This window comes from Olea europaea, chromosome 13 (assembly GCF_002742605.1).
Source record: "Olea europaea var. sylvestris chromosome 13, O_europaea_v1, whole genome shotgun sequence".
NCBI classification, from domain to species: Eukaryota; Viridiplantae; Streptophyta; class Magnoliopsida; order Lamiales; family Oleaceae; genus Olea; species Olea europaea.
In genome coordinates, this window is record NC_036249.1 from 1,634,606 (window position 1) to 1,656,274 (window position 21,669).

Sequence of the window (21,669 nt, forward strand, 5' to 3'; positions counted from 1 at the left end):
ATCAAGCTCTGAAATAGATTTCAATGGATGATTCAACAGTCCGTCTGCCACAAGTGCTACAACCATCGATGAAATTTTGGGGGCTATTTTGCAAATTTTTCTTATCATATTATTTTTCCTATTTTAATTTGAAGTTAACTTTATCCAAAGCACGAATCTGCTCCAACAATGACTCTCGCTATTGTTTTTATTGTTGACTCCATTTATCTTCAAGCTGATCAAGATGATTTTGAACTTGTTACAAAACGGAATCGTTAGTTAAGTTGTGTATGCTTTTCTTCTTGCAGGGCTTCAAGCCGTCTTCGTTACATTCTTTTGGTTTCTAATTGGTCTCAATTTAGTGTTGTGATTTTTCTTCTTGTTATTTCCTCTTTGAGGAGACTTTGCCCATTCACATCCTTTAGATGGCTGATTTTTAATTTAATTGAGTATACATGTAAATTTTGCTATTTTATTTAGAATATTGTTGAAAGAAATTAATAATTACCTCTATTCGTTAGTAAGCTTGAGCACTTTAGCCGAAACCTAACCTCCCAAACCAAAATCAAACCGGAGCCTGAGGTTTGATCCGATTCTCAAGGTTCGGATCGTTTTCTATTCATGGACAGTTGGACCAGAATCGTAGGTACCGAATAGAGTTGATTTTTTATATATAATTTTTTTTATTGGTAGGGTAAAGAAATACAGAACCTAAAAGCTTTGATTTTGGTATTAATTTATCTAAAACTCTAGATTCTAACCCTAAGAAATCATGATTGACTTCTACTTTTTGTATCTAGCCTTAAATCATATTGTTGAACTTCAGAAGTTAGTATATATTAATCTTTAGTATTTAAGCTTTCTATGAATCAAAAAGTTCAAGCAAGTATTGTTGGGTAAGTTGATGTATGACGTTCATTTTTTGCAATTCGAGCTTTTTATTTTCTTGCATTGTTTAAGAACTTAATGATTTTTTTTTTTAATAATGCATGTCATATAAACTTGATATATACATAACTTGGGCTATGGCGTACCTTTTCGTTATATTGAGTTTGTGATTCTCTTTTGAGATATAATTTTTCATTTCTTATTCAAGCAGATCGAGTTCAATATGTGGTTTCAATTTCTTGATATTATATAAAGAAATATATATTTTTTTTTTTTTACTTTTTTTTTTTTTTTTTTTTTTTACTTACAAAATCAAGTAAGTAAACCGATTACAATTCACGGCCCAAATTCTAGTAGAGGCCCAATACATATACTGCATAATAACACATGGCCCAACTTTAACACTCTACCCAACTAAAACATGGCCCAATGTTAATACCATACCCACTAACCCGGTCCACTGTTAAATGATAAACAGAGGCCGGCGCACGCACGAAGGGAAGAAAAAAAAAACTGGGCGCGGTTTGGAAGATTGCGCTACCAACGCAGCTCGCTGGATGTTAATTGCCTAGGTCATCGATCTAGGCATAGTCGGCGGGTCGTGCGTACTGTATTGGGTTGGTCGGAGGTGGACGGTGGTGGGTTATTGGAGGGCAGTGAGTCTTTTGGGTGGCGTTTGCGTGGACAGTCTTCGGCCGTGCGGAGGGTTATTATGGTTTAATGAGTATTGGGCAGCCGGAATTTTCTGAGGTAGTGATTGCTTGCAGCGGCCGGGGTCGGGTTGGGTTTGGGTGGTTGAGTTTGTGAAGTTTGCAGTGGACGTTGAGTTTGTGAAGTTGCAGTGGACGTTGAGTTTGTGAAGTTGCAGTGGGCCAGGAATAGATACAGAGACGGTGAGGATGTTAACTGGAGTCTGCCAAAATTGATTTTGAGCACCGGAACACATGCAAAGATGATGAAGGTGTTAACTGGATTCTGCAGAACTGATTTGAACCACGCAGTGAACACCTAACTGTTTTCCCAAGTTTGCTCTGATACCAATTTGATATAGGGAGGTTAATAATTCAGTAAATAACAGGAAGAGGTGGGGGAGGGAAGAGAAGAAGAAGACAGAGGCGGGGAAGAGAGGGGGAACGGCTGCAAAACCAACTCTTTATTTCATCAAATTCATCATTCCAAATTACAAACCAAGATAGGTTTAAATAATAAAAACCTAGAAATATAGGGCCAAGCCCTTTACTTAAGTCCTAACTAAAATACGTAAACTTAAATAAAAGTCTAACTGAAACAATAATAAAAGTCCAACTAAAATACTGAAACAATAATAAAAGTCCAACTATAATGATGTCCTCATCATCCATCCTATAACTAACAGCAGTTTAGTATTAGGATATTAGCAAGCTGATCAGTTTCATGAATAATGCAGTCATCAGGATTCATAAGAAAATTGAGGTTAAGTAACTGCAAGTTTAACCACTTTTTACAGCATATAGAAACAAACCAATTCAATTTGAGAATAGAACAATAGTGTGTACAAGCTAAAAAAAGGCTCTGTATGGACTCAAGCAATCTCCTAAAGCGTGGCTTGGCAGGTTCACTAGAGCCATGGTCAAAATGAAGTATCGACAAAGTTAGGCAGGTCATACTCTCTTTGTTAAGCACTCAAACTTTGGAAAGGTTACTAATCTAATTGTCAATGTGAATGACATAATTGTTATGGAGATGATTTGGAGGAAATAGTATTGCTAAAATAGCCAAGCTACAGAGTTTGAAATAAAAGACCTTGGGGGACTAAAGTATTTCTTGGGTATTGAAGTGGCTTATTCGAATAGTGGTATTTTTTCATCACAACATAAATATGTTCTTGATCTGCTAAATGAAACCGGGATGCTAAGATGTAAGCCGATTGACACTTCTATAGAACAGAATCACAAACTAGGTTATGTTAATGAGGAGGCAATTGCAGACAGGTATGTACCAAAGCTAGTTAGAAAGTTGATTTACTTATCACATAGTAGACCAGATATAGCATATGCATTCACTAAGAGAAGGTCATCTTAATACAGTATATAGAATTCTTCCGTACTTGAAATTCACCTGGAACGTGCATTTTGTTTAAAAGAAGTTCGGAGTTGAGAACATTATAATCACTGTTTAGGTTATGGTTGGACAACTGGAGTTTTTCACAGAAACATGTGCATCCATATATTTTTTTAACTAATGAACTTTTTTGTGATTGTTGGATTCTCATAGTGATGCCTATATACCGCCAATCAAACCAAATTGGCAATTATTGAGATTCAGTTATCGTAGTTAAGCTACATACAACATAGTGATGTTTAAAATTTGTTTCATCGTTCTCGTAGGGAATTTGCTTACCTTGATCGAAACGTTAATTTATTTTGTTTATACCTTACCTTCATATCATGTATCCTTGTTCTTGGTTGGGGCTTTTTTTCCCTCTTCATTTTCTCTGTTGTTTTTGCAGTAGTCTTTTTGGGATAACTTGCCGTGTTCGGAATTTTTAGGGGAAGAAACTAATATTGCTTCTGTGGCATTCTATGTTTTTCTCAGCTTTTCCTTGCATTTTTGTATGTAAATGGGAATTTTGTGAAGGAAAGCTACTGATAGAAACCAATGTGTGAACTACAATATTTTCATTCTTATCAGAGATTTGGGATGCACTTCGGGCTGCTGCTGAGGCTGATACAACTCTCGCACAAGCAATTGTGGAAAGTGCTGGTGTAATTGTTCAGAACCCCGACTTAACTGTCTGCTACGATGAGAGAGGTCTGCATTCCAATTTGTGCCCGTCTAATAAACGTCCTTCAAGTTTTTCATTATGTTGACCTACGCAATAATTCATTGCAGGTGCGAAGTACGAGTTACCCAAGTACGTATTGAGTGAACCAGCTAATCTGATCCGCGACAGTTGAAAAAGATATCTTTACAGAGATTGTAAATCCGTAAATTACTGGTGTCATTTTGTTACCAAGTTCATCCCATTTTACCACAGTTTCGTCGTTCTCTATCCATAGTAAGCTCTTTCCCATGACAGGAAATTGTAGCATTCCTTTTCTTGTCAATGAATACACATTCCGCTTCTTTTCGAGTACAAAAGAGCAGGTCATATAGTACCTTTTTTGATCCATATGGACATCTTCGAATAAGGTTTTTGCCAAGTATAGGCTTTATCAATAGTTGGGGCTAAGTACACTTTGTATTACGAGAATCATTTGATTCTTCCTCTATAAAGACTACATCCTACTATTCTTCTTTCATCATACATGTTACAGATGCCTGTACATCGTTGAGAAGGGAAGTCTGCTTTTAAATCGTCCGACATGCACTCACCATTTACATTTTGTTTTGCACACTCTATAGGTTTGACATGGCTCGAATTACGCATATATGAACAACGGGTATAGAGAATAATGTGGTTTAGTACTGGTCTAGTTAAGCATTAATTTAAAATAATTTATCATTTAAAGATATCTCGACCGGTGCTTAATTAGTAGCATTGCACGATCCCTAATTTTCCATGGCTTTAGCTAGGAAAGATGTAAGGGACGGCGGCCGCAAAAGAAGCGTGCGAGTAGTTTACTTTAAACAGACTTTTAAGAACTAAGATTTACTATTCCCAATGAGTAATATTTTATTACAGAAGAAGTAAATCCTGGTACATGTATCCAAGATATTGCCTCTTTGGAACTAGACATGCACATGCACGAACTTTTCAATGTATGAGTATGATGCTCTCCACTACATTTATAGGCCTATGGTGTTTGGAATCTTTAACAGAGGTCAAGAACTGCTTCTATCATTGTATTTTAGTTTCGAATCTCAGCACTTTGCAATAATTAATCAACTTCGTTTTCTTTAATTTTAGTGATAATTGTGGTTAATGTCTAGGAGTTATGGATATTGTAGTATTTGGGTCTCTAACTTTTGATTGTTGGCATTTGGGTCCTCCAAGCTTAAGTTTCTTGCACTTGGGTCACGCTCGCCTGTTCTAATTTCAATTAATAAATAAAATAGGAAAATTTTGAAAAAAAAAGGTCATCCTCACCCCCATCAATCTGAATACCTAGTGAGCAGAAAAGATGGCGAACCAATAGGTCGAAAGAATGGGAGGTGACCTGCGATGAACATGGCTTTTCTTGTTTATTAATTTATTTTTCATTATAATTAAATACTAAGAATTTAATCTGTTAGAGCAATATGTCTTGTTAAATGTTAACTTTCATCAACAGTTAAGGCTCCGTTTGTTTCCCATTAATAAAAGAATGAAAATGAAAAATATAGTTGTTATGAGTTCTATACAAGAGATAGAAATTCAAATATATGATGACTTGATGTGATGGATAATAATCATATTTTTTATTTTAATGGTCAAATAATCGAAAACAAACAGGGCTAAGTAAAGCACTAAGAATTTAGCATATAGAGGCGTTTTGTACAAATATAATAAATGGAGGAGTTTTGCTAAAATTTTTCCTCTTAAGCGTCGCATCCATTGAAATGATAACCTTGGAGTTTTTCACCTGTCCTGTCCTGTCCTTTCCTTTCCTTTCCTTTCCTTTCCTTTAGTGAAATCGTAGGGGTTGAATGGCTACACCTCGTGCATTGCTCATGTAAGTTGTTATGCGCTTCTTTTCAGAGAATAGTTAATTATTTATTTTTCAGTTTAAGTCGTGATTGATTACTTGTTGTAGGGTTTTGAAACTGTGGGAGTAATTTATATTAATTATTCAACCTTTTCTCTTTTACTTATGTTATGTTAACTATCTATTTTTCTATAAAGGAAAAGTATTGAAAACGCCAAGGCACTAAACGACAAAAAAACGTGGTCTTGTCCATTGTCAATTTTTTAAATTGTCAAATGAAACAAATTCATCATCCAACATGTTATAAAGGACTTGTTTCAACTCCAGTAAAAATAAAATTTTGAGAAAAATGTATTTTAGAATCGTAATTTTTTAGAAAAAATAAGGTTAGAAATTAAAGATTTTTTAAATAAATTTACGTGTAATATTATTTTATTGAAAAATATATGATTAAAAAGAAAAACGAAGTAAAATACAATTTTTTTTAAATAAGGTCCACATCCGGGCTAATTAAAGGAATGAACTATAGCATGAGTGGATTTATATTTGGCATGGTACACTAAAATTCTTTCTTCGAAGCCATATTTACTATGCAAAATGCGTGTTTTTGACTCGACGAAGGTGAATGTCAGATAGAAAGTTCAATACAATAGATAGCATGCTCGATCGTTTTGACACCAATTTATTTTACTTTTATTGTTAAGGCCAGTTGATAATTTTTCATACTCTCTAATAAAGACAGAAGTGTTTAGATTCGCTGACGTGTCTTTTGAGATTGGTGAACAATAAATTTAAATCGTCATATTTAGTTTCGATGAATGATAAGTATAAACCAATTGCTACTTAATCGATCAAATTATTTTAACAAATGAAATATTTATGTCTTGAACCCATATGGACAATGCTTAGATGTGTACACAAACACGCCCTACATATTAAAGAACATTTTTGGACATTGCTTATCCTCGTAAGAAAGTGCATTAACACTCAAACTAATTAATTATGATAATCAGAAGTATGTATCGGCCATGATTGGTCAGTCAAATGATCACACACGTGAGCCGTGACCTTGGGCCCTGGTTGATTATCTTGAGTATCCTTGGATTCTCTGGCACTCTCGTCTGGAATTATTATTTTTATTTTATCTTTGATCGTAATGATTTCTTTACTGAAATCTCGAAAAGAACTTTACTATTTGTACACTAATTTTTAATACTTGCATTGTTGTCACGTGTCAAGTTGATGAAAAAACTGTTTGACATTTGAACTATTCAACAGGATAAATTCACGTGACAAAATATCCAAAATATACATCATAATGTAAGTGTAGTAAGGTTCATATTCTCAAAAATTCTCCAAATCGAACCTTATTTTTCTTTTCAATAGGTTTTGTTGACAATAAATTGTAATTACTTTCTTGCACTTCAAGTCATTTTGAGCATTCAAGTCCTTAATTAATTAGGTTTTACAATTTATTTATTTCATTGTGACTTTGTTTGGGTGGTTATATTACCATCATAATAAGTGTTTGGTACACCAATATTTTTTTATGTACTTAAATAACCGAAATAAATATCCTATCTACTAAAAATTGATATATTTATTTATTTCATCACAACATTTTACACTGTACGCCACAACTTCTAGTTGAAGGTACAATCAGGAAGATTTATACAGCAAAATATTCAAAGTTGAAATAGTTTGTAATTGGATATGCCAGCAAAGGATATACAGCACTTCAGGAAGTCCAAACATCAATCCTCTTAACAGTAAAGCCATGATGACACCAGACACTAATGCATGTCACTGGAGGCATTTTGGGTGACGGAGACAGAAAAATAATAATGGAAAGAATAATTCTTGGTGTAATGGTGTCCATAATGTAGCTATAGCACAACTCTAATGGAAAATGGGGAGAAACAACAAGTGGATTTATAGCATGAATTATTCTGTAAGTACAATTTTTTTTTTAACAAAATTGGTTCAGGAAGAGAGCTGTCTTTTTGTTATCTGCTGTTGCCAAAAACTGTTTTTAACAATAGCCAATTACAAGAAGATAATTGTACTTTCTGTATCAATTCGGTAGAAAAAATCTGTACTTATAACATTTCTCTATTGCATAGTATAATTGGCTATGCCAGCAAAGGATATAATTACTCAGTTATGAGGCCTAGTGAGTGGGGGAAGTTGAGGAGGAAAAATGGGTGGGGAAGATGAGGGAAATGAGTAATTGTGGATTGGGTGAGAGTACACGATTTTATACTCTCTTTTTTTTTCATTTTCCCTTTTATTGTTGTGTTAAAGATTATAATTGTACAATTGTTATGGCGTATTTATAGAAAACATATTTTAAGAGGGTGTTTGGGAGATATTTTTATGGAAATATATATTTTTAAATAGTAAATTGATGAAAAATAAGGAAATTTTTTTTATTTACGTGTAATATTATTTTAATAAAGAATGTGTGGTTGAGAATAAGAGAGAGAAAAATATATTTTAAAAAAATAACTACCAAACAAGCCTTAATTGTGGTGTTAATAAAATGTGACGTAGCAAATAAAATTTGTGGTGGTATTATAATTACTCTCTTTGTTTACATGTTTGCATGCCAGCTCTACTAGATTGATATGTCCGAAAATACCCCTTTAATAATTTTACTGTCAACTATGTACACTTGGGGTAGAATCCTGCTACAGTGTTGCACAGAATTTCCCAACTGCCCATCAACCTTTCGTACTTATTCAATGGTATCACTGTCTTGAATTCAACCGAACTGTCGGGGGATAAAAATTCAAAAATTTTCAAATTGGATGATTTAGCCGTTGTTCGAGTCCCATTTTTCTGAAGAATGAATTTTCGAATAGTGTATTAATGAAAAATGTGTGATTAAAAAATGAGAAAAAATTTTGAATTTACATGTAATATTATTTTATTGAAAAATGTGTGATTGAAATGATATCAAAATATTGTTGAAAAATATATTTTTCCAAAAAAATGAGGCTCAAACAAATGATTTGGGTGTACTTGAGCCCCATTTTAAAGGAAAATTAAACGTCATAATAGTGATTTTTTGAAAAATGTATCGAGGTTAGAAGTATGATTTTTCTTTTTATACTTTTTGGTGTAAAATTATTTTATTGAGATAATACGTGATTGAAAATGAGTTTGAAAAATGAATTTTAATAGAATGGGACTCAAATATATATGTGTGTGTGTGTGTGTGTGTGTGTGTGTGGGGATATATATATGTTTTGAAGGACATTAGATTTCTTGATTGAGTCAAATATTAATCGAAGAGCAAAAGAGATTGCCTTAAAACGACATTCTATTAGTTGAAAAACACTAATTGCCCAAGGCCAAATCCAGGCTAAAATCAGCGGGCCAAGTGGCATCCCTTATTGGTAGGGCGGGGGTGCACAAACAACAGCCCTCTCTAGTAGTTTCTTATCTCAAATTGTCCGATCATTTGGTATTCTCCTTCAATCTACCCTATCGAATGAATGAGATTTGAGCCAAATTTTGTTAAAGAAACAATCTCATTTTTCACATTGAGTTGGTCAAAATTTGTGAAAGTTCCTGCTTTTTGTGGATTAGATCAAGCAATTGAGGATTTATAGCTAAACAGTATTGCACGACTATCATTTAACATAGACATATTTTTTAGTTCAAAAGCATACATTGAATATATCAAGTTGTCGTTGAAAAATCTAAAAAAAAATTTAATTTTTTTGTTTTTTTGTTTTTTTTGGAAAGAATGATTTCTAGACTAGTAAGTTTTTAGAATCGATGTGGTTAAGAAGTAGGAAAATTTTGAATTTACGTAAAGAATATTTTACTGTAAGAATATTTAGTTAAAAATGAATATGAAAAAAAAAAAAGAGCTTAAAGAATGCTTACCAAATAGGGGCTAAAATTTATAAACCAATAGAAATGATTGACAAATAAATAAATAATATTTATAAGGTCTCATTTGTTTAATATTTTTGTAAGAATGAGAATGAAAAATATAGTCATGATGGACCTCATATAAAAGATAAAAATTCAAATTTGATGGCTTGATATAATGGATAATAGTCATATTTTCAATTTTAATGAAAAACAAACAAGGGCTAAATGTCATGATATATGTGAATAAAAATAAATGTGTTAAATTACATAATCTATAAATAAAATTTCTTCTAACAGTAAGAAAAAGAGAATCTGTAATTAAAAAATAAAAAAAGATATTTTTAATTTAGGAGTAAACTTATTTCTTTAGAATATATAATTAAAAATAAAATTTTAAAATGTGAATTTTTGAAAAAGGGGCTCTAACAAAGGGTGGACTCCACGCTTTTTCTTGCTGTGTAACATTTTCGGTGCTACTTCTAAGCAGCATCACCCTATACCCATGCAACCCACCCCGCCTCTCGGTTTCTCTCTCTACATATATATACATTATACTTACACGTGACGTTTTTACTGTCTCTCTCTCTTTAACCCTTCTCTTACAGCACTCCGAATCTCACCCTGCAAGCAAGACGACCACTAATAGCAATCCAAATCTTCACAGCATTCGACTAATTGTTTCGATTTCTCTACTCTTTCCCTATAAAAGCCACACACAAAAAAACACACACAGTATTTTGTATATGATATACATGGCATATGCGGTGTCGTCTATCGTTTTCTTGAAAGAACCCCTGGTGAAATTCATGTGAAAGTATGGAGAAAGGGATCTGAGACAGTGAAAGTTAGAGAGAGAGAGAGATGCTTAATGATGGCAACGGATCACTTGCCTAGGAATCCTTTACAAAGTAGTTGCTTCTAACTCTACGTTTCAGGTGAATGTAGTGTTCTTTTGAGTCCTTTTTTGCTTCTTCACCTTTCGAAGTTATGCTCTTTAAATCTTTGCCTTTTGAGTTGTACTTCCCTAGTTCCTTCTTGTTGTGAAATCTTTGTAGCCCTTTAGTTTTAGTCCACAAAGCTAAAGAGTGAGAGCGAATGCAGTCTTTTGATTGGCTGAATTCAAAAGAACTAGATTCACTGTTTAAATTTCTCACTCGCTCTCAGTTTTTGAACTAATAGAAGTTACTTAGTTTTGGACTGTAAAGATTGGATTTTTATGGTGTAATCTAAATGGGATTCGGTTATTTCTCTGTATTCTGTTTATGTTCAACTGTGGGTGGCATATAATCTGTTTGGAAGGTTTTGTTCTTGGTGGGTTTTGGGAGGGTCCTCATTGGACTTGACGCTGTTTTTCATGGTAAGTGTGGTGTGTTTCGTTGCTGAGTGCTTCATACTGGAATATTCAGTGGCTTGGATTCAGGCATTGTTATTGGGTTGCATAGATTTCGTGATGCAATAACTAGAAAAACTTGGACGATTTGTGAACTAAGGGTATGCATTATTTCCTTATACCTTGGCTAAATTCAAGAATATTTCGGTCATTGCATCGATTCATGTGCTGATCATGACCAGGGCTGTTCGTGATCGGATACTTAAGGATGTGAATGGCAACATTAGTGATCATCTAAGAAATCACATTCATTTGACGAATTGCATTCATTTGAAGAACCATATGCATAAGCATAGCCCGATTTTGGCTGATAGGGCCCTTATGAGGGACCTTGTCGTCCTTCAGAGGTCAAGGTCTTTGAGGGATCCATCCACAAGTCCGCCTTCATGGCGTTCTCCTACTGTTGACGTGCTTCTCAGAACAGGTGAAAGGGAGGCTATGGTCAATGGAAGAAGGTCCATGGGCATAGATCGTCCAAGAGAGGGTAGAGGGATTGAGATTAGGTCACCTCCAATAGGAGGCCAATCTATTCATGTGGTAAGCAGGCATAATGATCAGGCAGTTCCAGCTGTGAGCAACCACACTAGTAAGAGTGTTATTCGGGAACGTAGAAGAGGAGAAGGAGAAGAGTCAAGTGGAAGATTTCTGGGAAATGATGTCATTGACTGGAGTCATGAGCATCTACGAGACAGTAATGACATTGCACATGACCGTGTTTCTGGACACATTGATTCAAGAGACAAAAAGATTAAACATAGTGGAAGAAATAGACAAGATGTACACCTCAAGACCCTCTCTGACCAATTAAATGAGTTCCATGCAGAAAATGATGATGGGGCCTCCTCTCATAACCATGGCAATGGAAAAAATGCTCAAATTGAAAAGAATGATGAAGCGGCTGGAACCACTGCAGGTGGCTACAAAAGCGGTCTGAATAGGGCGAAAAGGCGTAAGTTTAGAGGTGCTAGAAGAACTCGGGCCACTGTGGCTAGCCAAGATGCTGGTGCTAAAAATGAAATGTCTGTGGCCTCTAATTCATTTGCTCAAGGTGGAGCACATCAGAAATATCAGATGGAGAAGATGAATAAAGAGCATACCGATCAGACTGTCACTGGCATTCCAAGAAATGGTTGTGGTATTCCTTGGAACTGGTCAAGGATCCATCACAGGGGGAAATCATTTCTTGACTTGGCCGGACGTAGCCTTTCTTGTGGCTTGTCTGACTCAAGGGTAAAGATTGGTAGTTCTAATCCTCAAGGGAGGGATATCCATGATAGGCCAGTCATGTCAGAGCATTCAAGTTCATCTACTAAGTCTGATGCGGAAGCATTGCCTCTACTGCTTGATGCTTCTGAATCTCAGGGAAGTATGGGGAATGCTGCTTGGCTGCATGATTATTCTGGGGAGCTGGGGATTTATGCCGACAACCTACTAAAACAGGAAGTTGACATGGACCTTGTCTCAGAAGGAAGATCCGGCGAGCAACACAAATTTCGAAGGCATCGCAATGGGAGGCATCAAAATCTCACTCAAAAGTACATGCCAAGAACTTTTAGAGATCTGGTTGGTCAGAACTTGGTAGCACAGGCTCTTTCCAATGCAGTATTTAAAAGGAAGGTCGGTTTGCTCTATGTGTTTTATGGGCCTCATGGAACTGGTAAGACCTCCAGTGCACGCATATTTGCCAAAGCGTTAAATTGCCAGTCTTTGGAGAGTCCCAAACCATGTGGCTTTTGCAATCCTTGTGTTGCATATGATGTTGGGAAGAGCCGAAATATAAGGGAAATGGGCTCAGTAAGCAATTTTGACTTTGAAACCATTACTGACCTTCTTGACAACATGATCCTTTCCCAGCTTCCATCTCAGTACAGAGTCTTGATCTTTGATGAATGTGATACATTGTCTCATGATTGTTGGAATGCTATATTGAAGGTCATTGACAGAGCTCCCAGGCGTGTCATTTTTATCCTCATCAGCTCCAGTCTCGATGTCTTACCTCACATAATAATATCCAGGTGCCAGAAATTTTTCTTCCCAAAATTAAAGGATGCGGATATAATCTATACTTTACAATGGATTTCAACGAAGGAAGATTTAGAAATTGATAAGGATGCGCTAAAGCTTATTGCATCAAGATCAGATGGATCGTTGAGGGATGCTGAGATGACTCTAGAACAACTGAGTTTGCTTGGGCAGAGAATCTCTGTTCCCCTGGTACAGGAACTGGTGAGTTCTGTGTGATTTCATCTTAATGATTTCTTAAATGTAACTCTGAATGTCACTTCATTGTAGCACATTATGACTTGCTAAACTGCTATCGATTGCGGTTGCTAATTACGTCAATGTGAGGACTTGTTCATATAATATAGGATAAAATAGACGTGTTAAAATTTTTGGGTTGAAATTAGGTTACCTTTATGCCATGTTTTTCTTATGGCAAAGATGCTTGTTTTTCGTTATCCTCATTGCACTAGGCTTAGGCGTGCTATATATCCTAATTGCCCAATTATTGGCCAAGTTTGTGACCCCTGTAAATAGTCGTGCTTTTTATTTGTTTTTAATAGAGAAAGAAAAAGGTGTGAGAGAGAAAAAAAAGATACAAAGGGTAAGAAGAAAGAGTAAGACATAAAGCAAAATATACAAAGTTAGAATAGAGATTTCAAGATTTGTTACACAGAAAACTTGGGAATGAATGGGGCTTGTGATTTTGTGAGATTGAGAGAAATACTCGTTGTAATCTCTAAGAGTCGCTATTGAACTACTATGATCTCTCCACGGGCAATTGCTGAACCACGTAAATTCTCTTTTCTGTTTTTTGTTGCAATTTTAATTCTTCTACCGTTCCATCTTAATAATTGCTTCCATTTTCACCGTTGTCACCATATTTGCACAACATTATGCCCTCAACATGCATAAAGTTTCAAAATCCTCTTCCTACATCATATTTCTGTGACCCTGACATCCAATATATATGCAAACTTTTTGTGTTTCACAGGTTGGGCTTATTTCCGACGAGAAGTTAGTAGATCTACTTGATTTAGCATTATCCGCAGACACGGTCAACACCGTGAAGAATCTGAGAGAGATCATGGAATCTGGTATTGAACCATTGGCATTAATGTCGCAACTTGCTACAGTTATAACTGATATTTTGGCCGGAAGCTACGATTTTATGAAAGAAAGGCCTAGAAGGAAGTTTTTTCGGCGGCAAGCATGTAAGTCTAATTTTCTAGGACCATTTGGTCTTTTCATATAATTTAAGTCTGTGTCAAATATGTCACGGATTTTGGATTTGAGGATATGACTATAGTTCCATAGCTGAAATGAAGGGGATAATGTTACTTCATAAAATAAACCAGACTAGATAGTGTACGACTTTTTTATTGCACGACAATTAAGGTTTCCATGATTTCATTTCTTTCCAATTGCCCACCAAAAAAACGTATGACCTCCAATCTTTTCTAATCTAAATTTTTAAGTTTCAATATTAAAGGAAGTGGCCTCCCTTTACTTTCTCATCTTTTTCCAATTTCTCTCTTTTCCTCAACTGAGGACTAAAATTTGTTAATTTCAGTATCAAAAGAAGATATGGAAAAACTCCGTCAAGCTCTGAAGACATTATCTGAAGCTGAAAAGCAGCTGAGAATGTCGAATGATAAAATAACTTGGCTGACGGCTGCTCTGCTACAACTAGCTCCTGATCAGCAGTATATGTTACGAAGTTCCTCCACCGATACTAGTCTTAATCATAGTCCTCCAGGATTAAGTAATGTTGATTTAAGAGATGGACCAAGGAAAAGCAATGTCAGATATACTGAAGTGCCTAATTTTCAAGCTGGAAGTATTGGGGATATTCATCGTAGTGGTAAGATGAAGGGTATCAGCAGAGACAGAGTATCTCAACAGGGGTACAGTGCTTCAGAAGATAAAAATAAAGCTACGGGTGTGCAATTACAGGGAAGATTTGGTCATGAAATTGAAGAAATTTGGTTGGATGTGTTACATAAGATACCAATAAATAGCATAAAAGAGTTTCTATATCAAGAAGGAAAGCTGATCTCAGTCAGTTTTGGTGCAGGTAGGATTAACTTGCATTACGCCTTTACACTAGTCACATAAATATATATCCTATTCTCTCTTTCTTTTTCAGGTAGTTTTTGCTTGGATATAATTTTGACCTCAATTTTAGTGCTTGTTTGGTACAAATTTTAAGTCAATTAAAATTAATTTTTGACCGTTATTTCACTATTTCAGTCATCATTTTTGAATTCTTCTCTTACAGATATAACTCACTTTATCTCTACCGGTCAAAAAATCAATTATTAAAATCCCTACCAAACAAGCACTTAATATAAACAATTTTCTATGGTAGCTTGAAAGGCTTTTGAGGCCATTAAATATAAAATTCAAGTTAGATGTACTGCAGTTCTGTATCCCATGTTCTGTAGTTCTTCCTGTTTCCCTTTTGGTTTGGACTTCAGTGACAATTAATTGTTTCAGTGACACCAAAATTGTGATTATTTTGGTTTTTGAGATAATAATTGGTATAAGAATGCCTCTGCGAAAAGATATTTAGTTCATGAGATACTTTTTTCTTTTTTTAACCGTATAACAAGTTCTTGTATGTCTAAAGATCATATTTTTTGCAGCTCCAACTGTGCAATTAATGTTCAGTTCACCGCTGACAAAATCTAAGGCAGAAAAATTCAGGGAGCACATTTTACAGGCTTTTGAGTCAGTTCTTCGGTCCCTTGTGACCATTGAAATTAGATGTGAATCAAGTAAAAATGTTAGGGGAGGACCAATTATGTTACCTGCATCTCAGGAAATTTCATCTCGCCTACTTGTTACTGATGGGATGCCTAGGACAGGTCACGGTGATATAAGAAGTCTTCAGCAGAGTAGGGATGGTTCGTCTCAAGCCCAGTTTGACACGACTGGAATGGGTCGAACTGAAATTGTTGAAGTAGAAGCTTCTCCAAGAGAACCTAAAGGGAGTGAAACCAAAAATGAAAAGGCACACCAGAGAAATATGAGGAGTTCTTTTGCAGATCGTAAAAAGTTAGGTGAGAGAAACCAGAGTCTAAGCCTAGTTAGAGGCAAGGTATCCCTTGCTCATGTAATTCAGCAGGCAGAAAGATGTTCACAACAAAGTGGATGGTCAAAGCGCAAAGCTGTTTCAATTGCTGAAAAGCTTGAACAAGAAAATCTGTACGTAGTTCTTTTGTGATCCTCAAATCTTATGACACTTCTGCTGGGTGTGTACACACGTCGAAAAAAAAGATAAAAACACCCTATACAAGCATTTTTACTATGATATTTTACTGATATGAATCTGATATGTATTCTTTTGCAGGAGACTGGAACCAAGATCAAGAGGCTTGCTTTGTTGGAATGTTCCTAGAGTAACCCGTCGAAAGGTAAAAATAGTTTAAGACCTAATAGGTTTATTCAAATTGTCTTATATTTTATGTTCATGAATGTTATCCGAATTGAATTACATGCACGTTTGCATTATTTTTGTGGTTTACTTAGATGGAAGCAGTTGGGTACATTCCTGTTGAGCATTATACTGACTGCTCATGATTTTTATTTTCATTCCTGTCATTTTAGTTAATGAAAGATACAGCTGTCTAGGAATGACTAAAATCCTTAATCAACATCACTGATGTTATGGAACCTGTGATTAATTCCCCATGCATTATTTGGTTCCAAATCCAGTTTATATGCCCATATGGGCGGGCCAGTTGCTCGACCTATAATTTCTGAAGCAAGTTACACCACGAACTTTCATTTGGAACATATAAATCCTCAACCTTTTACTTCTGTAGCACCGGTTGTCCCAGTGACTTTTCCTTCCAAATTGCTGTTGTTGGTGGGCTGCCTCTATATTCTTGGCTGGCCCAAACTTAGTAATATTGGGCCTTGCCGGGTTGATTGATCCAACGGGTTGAAATTGGTTGGAAATGAAAAGCGTTTTTCTGGAAACACGTTTTTCTTAATAATGGGCGACTGTTGTGGACCTTACACTTGACACTTTTGTGATCGTTGGATCTTTGATATTTCGCTGGACTGTAAAAAGTCTCGTGACTTTTCACTTTTGTCCTAATCTGAGTGAACGGTTCTAGGGTTTTCTTCGTCTTCTTTCTGAGGGTTCTCTGAACTCTTCTGTTCGTGTATCTTTCTGAAAACAATCTTTAAATCTGAGTTATGTTAGGATTGTATTTGGTATACGATCTGTGAGATTGTAGAAAACTGAGTATTGTATAAATGAGAGGCGAAAGAAAACTGAAATTGAAGGAACTGTGGTTTTTTCATACATTTTTGTATCGATTCTTTGTGATTCTTAGTGGATTCGAGCCTAATCTACTTTAGTAGATGCTCAATTGGTGAGTAGGCCTTTTGGCTGAACATTTGGGCCCTTAGGGGCGAAAATTCTTGTGTTCTTTACGTTTTCTGTAATTTTTTATTGTTTGCAGCAATCGTTTTTAGAATGAAATAATAATCCTGAGACCAACAGCTGTTTCAAATGGCCTTTGACTCTCACGTCTTGCCCTTTAAATGGTAAAACCATTAGGCCAATCTTAAGAAGTGAAACTGAAAATGATTCACCAGCGACTCATTTTAGGATCTTATAATTTGTTTATGTCGATTGAACTCATGTATATCTGTGTATGCAGCTTTCGCGTTTGAAAATCAGAACGAGGAAGCCAAAAACTTTGCTGAAATTTGTCTCATGCGGGAGGTGTCTCCCCAGCAGGTCTCCAAGGTAAAAAAAAGAAACCATACTACATGTATCGAAAGGTTTCATTGCAGATTTCAGTTCTATTACTTTAGGTTTACTTATGTTTAGGTCTTTCATTAATCATGCCCTATTCAATGAGAATTAAAGTAGAAGTAGATCAAATGTAACTTTATAGGTTTTGTCGATGAAAATTCAAGTTTCCTTTTATGAGTTCTTTCACCTTCGAGGTTTGAAATTAAGCCGACTATTGAGTAAGCGCTCTTAAATTGCTGAAGACGTGACTTGTTTGGCAAGATGGACATATGGAAGCAAAAAAAGAATAAAGAACTTGCTTATTCTACAATCCAGTGCTATGTTGAATGTTCTGGGATAAGCACGTTCGACCTGGCATGAGTTGCTAAATATTGTATAAAGCCGGAAAATCATTCCGAGTAAAGATATAAGGATTTTGCTGCTCGGTGCCTCGCAATATATGAAGATATGATTATTGTTTTAATTTTCTGAGTGCAAATGCATTACAATAGGATAAACCCATTTTCAAGTTTCCTATTATGAAGTCAAATATTCCAGCAATTTCCGTATAATACACTTCAAGAGTGCTGTTTTTATTAGAAACAGAATGTGAACACCAAGAACATGAATTTTCTAATTAGTCGGAATATTTAATAGTTGAAAACTTTGATTTTGTTAGTTTTTCCTTGTCCGAAGGAAACTGAACTTCATTTTCCCATTTGGGCGGTCTGAAACCCAGAAAACTGTAGATTCGGCAAATTTTCTCTGCCAGAAAAGCAATTTCTTTTCATGCAGTCAAATGTTTTTAATGAAGAATTTTATTTATTTATTTATTTTAATTTTCATTGGTGGGAATTTTGGACCTAATTGAAATATTCTTGCGAAATATTTTTCTAGCTGAATTATTCTGACTAAATTTATTGTTGATCGAAGTGATATCAAGCAACAAGCAAACGTAACGAGCTCCGTCACTATTAAAAAAAAAAAAAGGATTTAAATGATAAGTAACATTTCAAGAGAAAAAAAAGGGATTTAAACAATCAATAATCCTGGGTGTCCAGAAATGGTATTACAGAATTTTGAAAAAGCTGACGTGGAAAGAAAAAAGGGTAGAACAATAAGTCGGCAGCGGCAAAATTATCTACAAGCCACGTAAGCGATAAGCTCAAGGCTTAACCGGTGGTTAACGGCTAAAAATACCGCTGGCGGCGGGGCTAACCACCCCTTGATTTTATTGGCCACCGTTTTAAGGGATTTTGACTTTTTAACCTTCAAGAACGTCAGCCATTGACCCTTAATTTCGGTTGACTAACCCCGAGGAGTGACAACTACGGTTTCATTCTAACAGGAGCTAAGCCACTCGATTCGCACCGATGACCACGGGAATGACCATGTCCTCACATGAGACGAGCGGGTCTCACGTGAATTAAAAAATAATTAAGATATTTGTACAAGCTTTGGTTGACAAAAACTTCTACTCACTCTCACATGCATATGATCCCCACATGGATTAAATAATTTCGACATGTAGACCCCACCTTTTCATTGTGAGTATAAGTAAAAGAGTTTATACAAAAGTGTTAGTACATATAGCATCTTCTATTAAAAAATTACCACCTACATGTGTGTGTGCGCGATCACTCTCGCGATTCGTGTAGCATAACAGTACTCGACGTGACGTGGGTCCCACATTGGGGGTGGCTTAAAAAATGCTGGCATGAATTGCAGTTGCAGACAAATTACTTACTCCATTATTTCAAATTATAATGAAAGAAATAGTAAATGGTTCAAGAAAGTGTGGTAAAAAATGAAGGAAAAGTTTTTAGGTTTACATGTAATATTATTTTATTGAAGAATTCGTGGTTGATAAGAAGAGAGAAAAATAATTTTTAATTTAATGGGGCCAAACAGGTTGAATGAGTAACTTTTTTTTGCTTAAAAATAATGAGTATCCAAACATGTTTAAAAATATTCCAAGATATAAAATCATGCTATGAGCATATTTGGCGTATCTTAAATTTGTACTTTTTATAAATAAATTATTTACTTAATAATTTCAATACTTTAGGACGAATCTTGCAAAGGTACCCTTAACCTTTTAGAGTATTAGATTCTCACCAATGTTTGTATTAATCAAATGATTTGTGTTTCTGCTTCGTCCACCATTTCTCTAGCATAGACTTGCTTCGTACTCTTCGATTCCTGAAACATGGTTTTGGATTCTTTGTGGATATCAGTGTACAAACAACTTTTATTTTCTGACCTATTGGGACACATTCCGCAATTAACGATGTTTAAAAACGAGACAGTGAGGGACCCTTAAGGTTGGGGTTCAACTTTTTTTAAAATTGCTTCATGCTCATCATTTTCTTTATGATTAGATTAAATAATTTATTATGTTCATAAATGCAAGAAAACGCGTGTAACAATATTTTGCATAGAATTGTTTGAACCCTAACGAACTAGCATGGGCCAGTCGGAGGTGTTGGGTTCATACAAATTGTTGAAGTCAACATTACCTTATTGCAAGGAAAAGTTAAACCCCGACGCAACTAACTGATGTTAAATTTGGACAAGTCGACATATTTTGAGGTAACATCGAGATTTGAGCAAATAAGTCAAAACTTTTTTTAGAGTCGAGACAGAATCCTATGCCATAAGATTCTTTGACTTGGGATACCATACCCTCTTTAATCTAATGCACTGTAATTTGTACTATATATTGGATTTTAAAGCCCTTTGGTCAAACCGAAAAAATAATCATTTCCATTTATATCCCAAGTGGATAACGCCTAGTGGTAACGCTGATTACCAAGTTAAACACGCAACGGAAAATCGAGTACAACCTTCAATTGATTGGAAATCTATTAACGTTTTAACCCACAATAAAACATTTTCTTTCTCTTCCAAAACCCATCGTGTACTTTGGCTGACTCAAGGTTTTTGTTGCCAAAATAGGCAGATTTATCCATTGTCGAATGTGGTCGAAACTAATTAGTTTTAACTTGAACTAGCAAAATATTGAATTATGGAGTAGCTGTAAATTGTCTAATTTATTAAGAATAAGGCTTCACTTCTTACTTTACTAATACGTCTTTTACTAGTGGTTGAAGTAGTGATAAATTGAAAATCATATCGTGTAGTCTATTTCAGTCCTCGAAAACAGACCAGGATGTCATCATATTAAGAGTACAATTTGTTATATTGGTGCAAAATGTAACGTTAAAAATAAGTAAGAGAATCTTCAGCTATCTTGATAGTTGATTCCTAATAACAACTACACTAATTGGGTTATAGTCTAGATCTACCTCAGATTCCGTCTTTTTATAATGGCATATGTTACTCTAAGAGTATCTACTTGAGATACGCTTGGATCGATTTGGCCTTTTTTTTGAACACTCGTTTCACCAATTGATAGAAAAGCATTTCGAAGAATGTTTTCAAGACCGTTAAATTTGAGAGAGAAGCATCTTGAGCAAAACCTCATTACTTATTTTTATGTAGAGCCAAACATATCATTAGAATAGGGATGATTTATAACATAATGGGTAATTAGCAAAAAAAACTCCTATCGTTTGTACTCATTGCAAAAATGATCCCCATTGTTTCAAACTTGTCGTTTACAATCTTATTTCAAACATTTCTTGCAGAATTGGTCTTTTTTGTCATATTTTGTTAAATCTTTTAGTTTGATGCAAAACGTCGCTATCTTTTGCTTTAATTGCACAAATATTCTCTTTCATTTTAATTTAGATATTTAGTTACTCAGATTGATATTTCTTTGCTTAAAAAGTCATCACCATCCATTTTCTCCATTATATCATCATGTTTAAATAAACAAATAGAAAAAATGAAATTATAAAAAAACGTATGTAGAGTTTCTAGATTTTTTTTTTAAATTACAAATGAATCTCACGCAAAACAATTTAAAACATTCTAATAAAAAAGGTATTTTATTTTTCCATTTAACCCACCCACGCCTGTCTATTATCCTCCTCCACCCCCATCAAAATAATTTTTAAAAAAAAATTGTTTGAAGAGGAATAAGCACCATTTTGTTTTTATAATTTTTTTTTTGTTTTCTATTTTTAATTATTTTTTTATTATACTTTTAATGCTTTCTCTAATTAATTTTGTCTTTGTGATGGAGTGTAGGTAGG

The 21,669-nt window shown here is 35.0% G+C and overlaps 2 protein-coding genes across 3 annotated transcripts in view; both read left to right on the top strand.

Moving 5' to 3' along the window:
- LOC111407215 (ubiquitin domain-containing protein 1-like) overlaps positions 1-4,137 on the top strand; it is an 8,750-nt gene extending 4,613 nt beyond the window's left edge. Inside the window, exons 3-4 of the mRNA XM_023036564.1 lie at positions 3,538-3,657; positions 3,739-4,137. Of these exons, the coding sequence (XP_022892332.1) occupies positions 3,538-3,657; positions 3,739-3,803 (185 nt within the window). The 3' untranslated portion in view covers positions 3,804-4,137. The remainder of the gene's footprint in view (positions 1-3,537; positions 3,658-3,738) is intronic.
- Positions 4,138-9,864: 5,727 nt separating this feature from the next.
- Positions 9,865-18,041, top strand: LOC111407216 (protein STICHEL-like 3). 2 transcript variants are annotated; one of them, XM_023036566.1, is made up of 7 exons: positions 9,866-10,853; positions 10,935-12,978; positions 13,748-13,967; positions 14,327-14,830; positions 15,402-15,963; positions 16,109-16,172; positions 17,433-18,041. In XM_023036566.1, exons 2-7 carry the CDS (start codon positions 11,035-11,037, stop codon positions 17,523-17,525), a joined length of 3,387 nt encoding a protein of 1,128 aa, XP_022892334.1. In that variant the 5' UTR covers positions 9,866-10,853; positions 10,935-11,034; the 3' UTR covers positions 17,526-18,041. The 2 variants fall into 2 exon arrangements, with proteins under 2 accessions (XP_022892333.1, XP_022892334.1); XM_023036565.1 differs by having other exon boundaries at positions 9,865-12,978.
- The last annotated feature ends 3,628 nt before the right edge of the window (positions 18,042-21,669 follow it).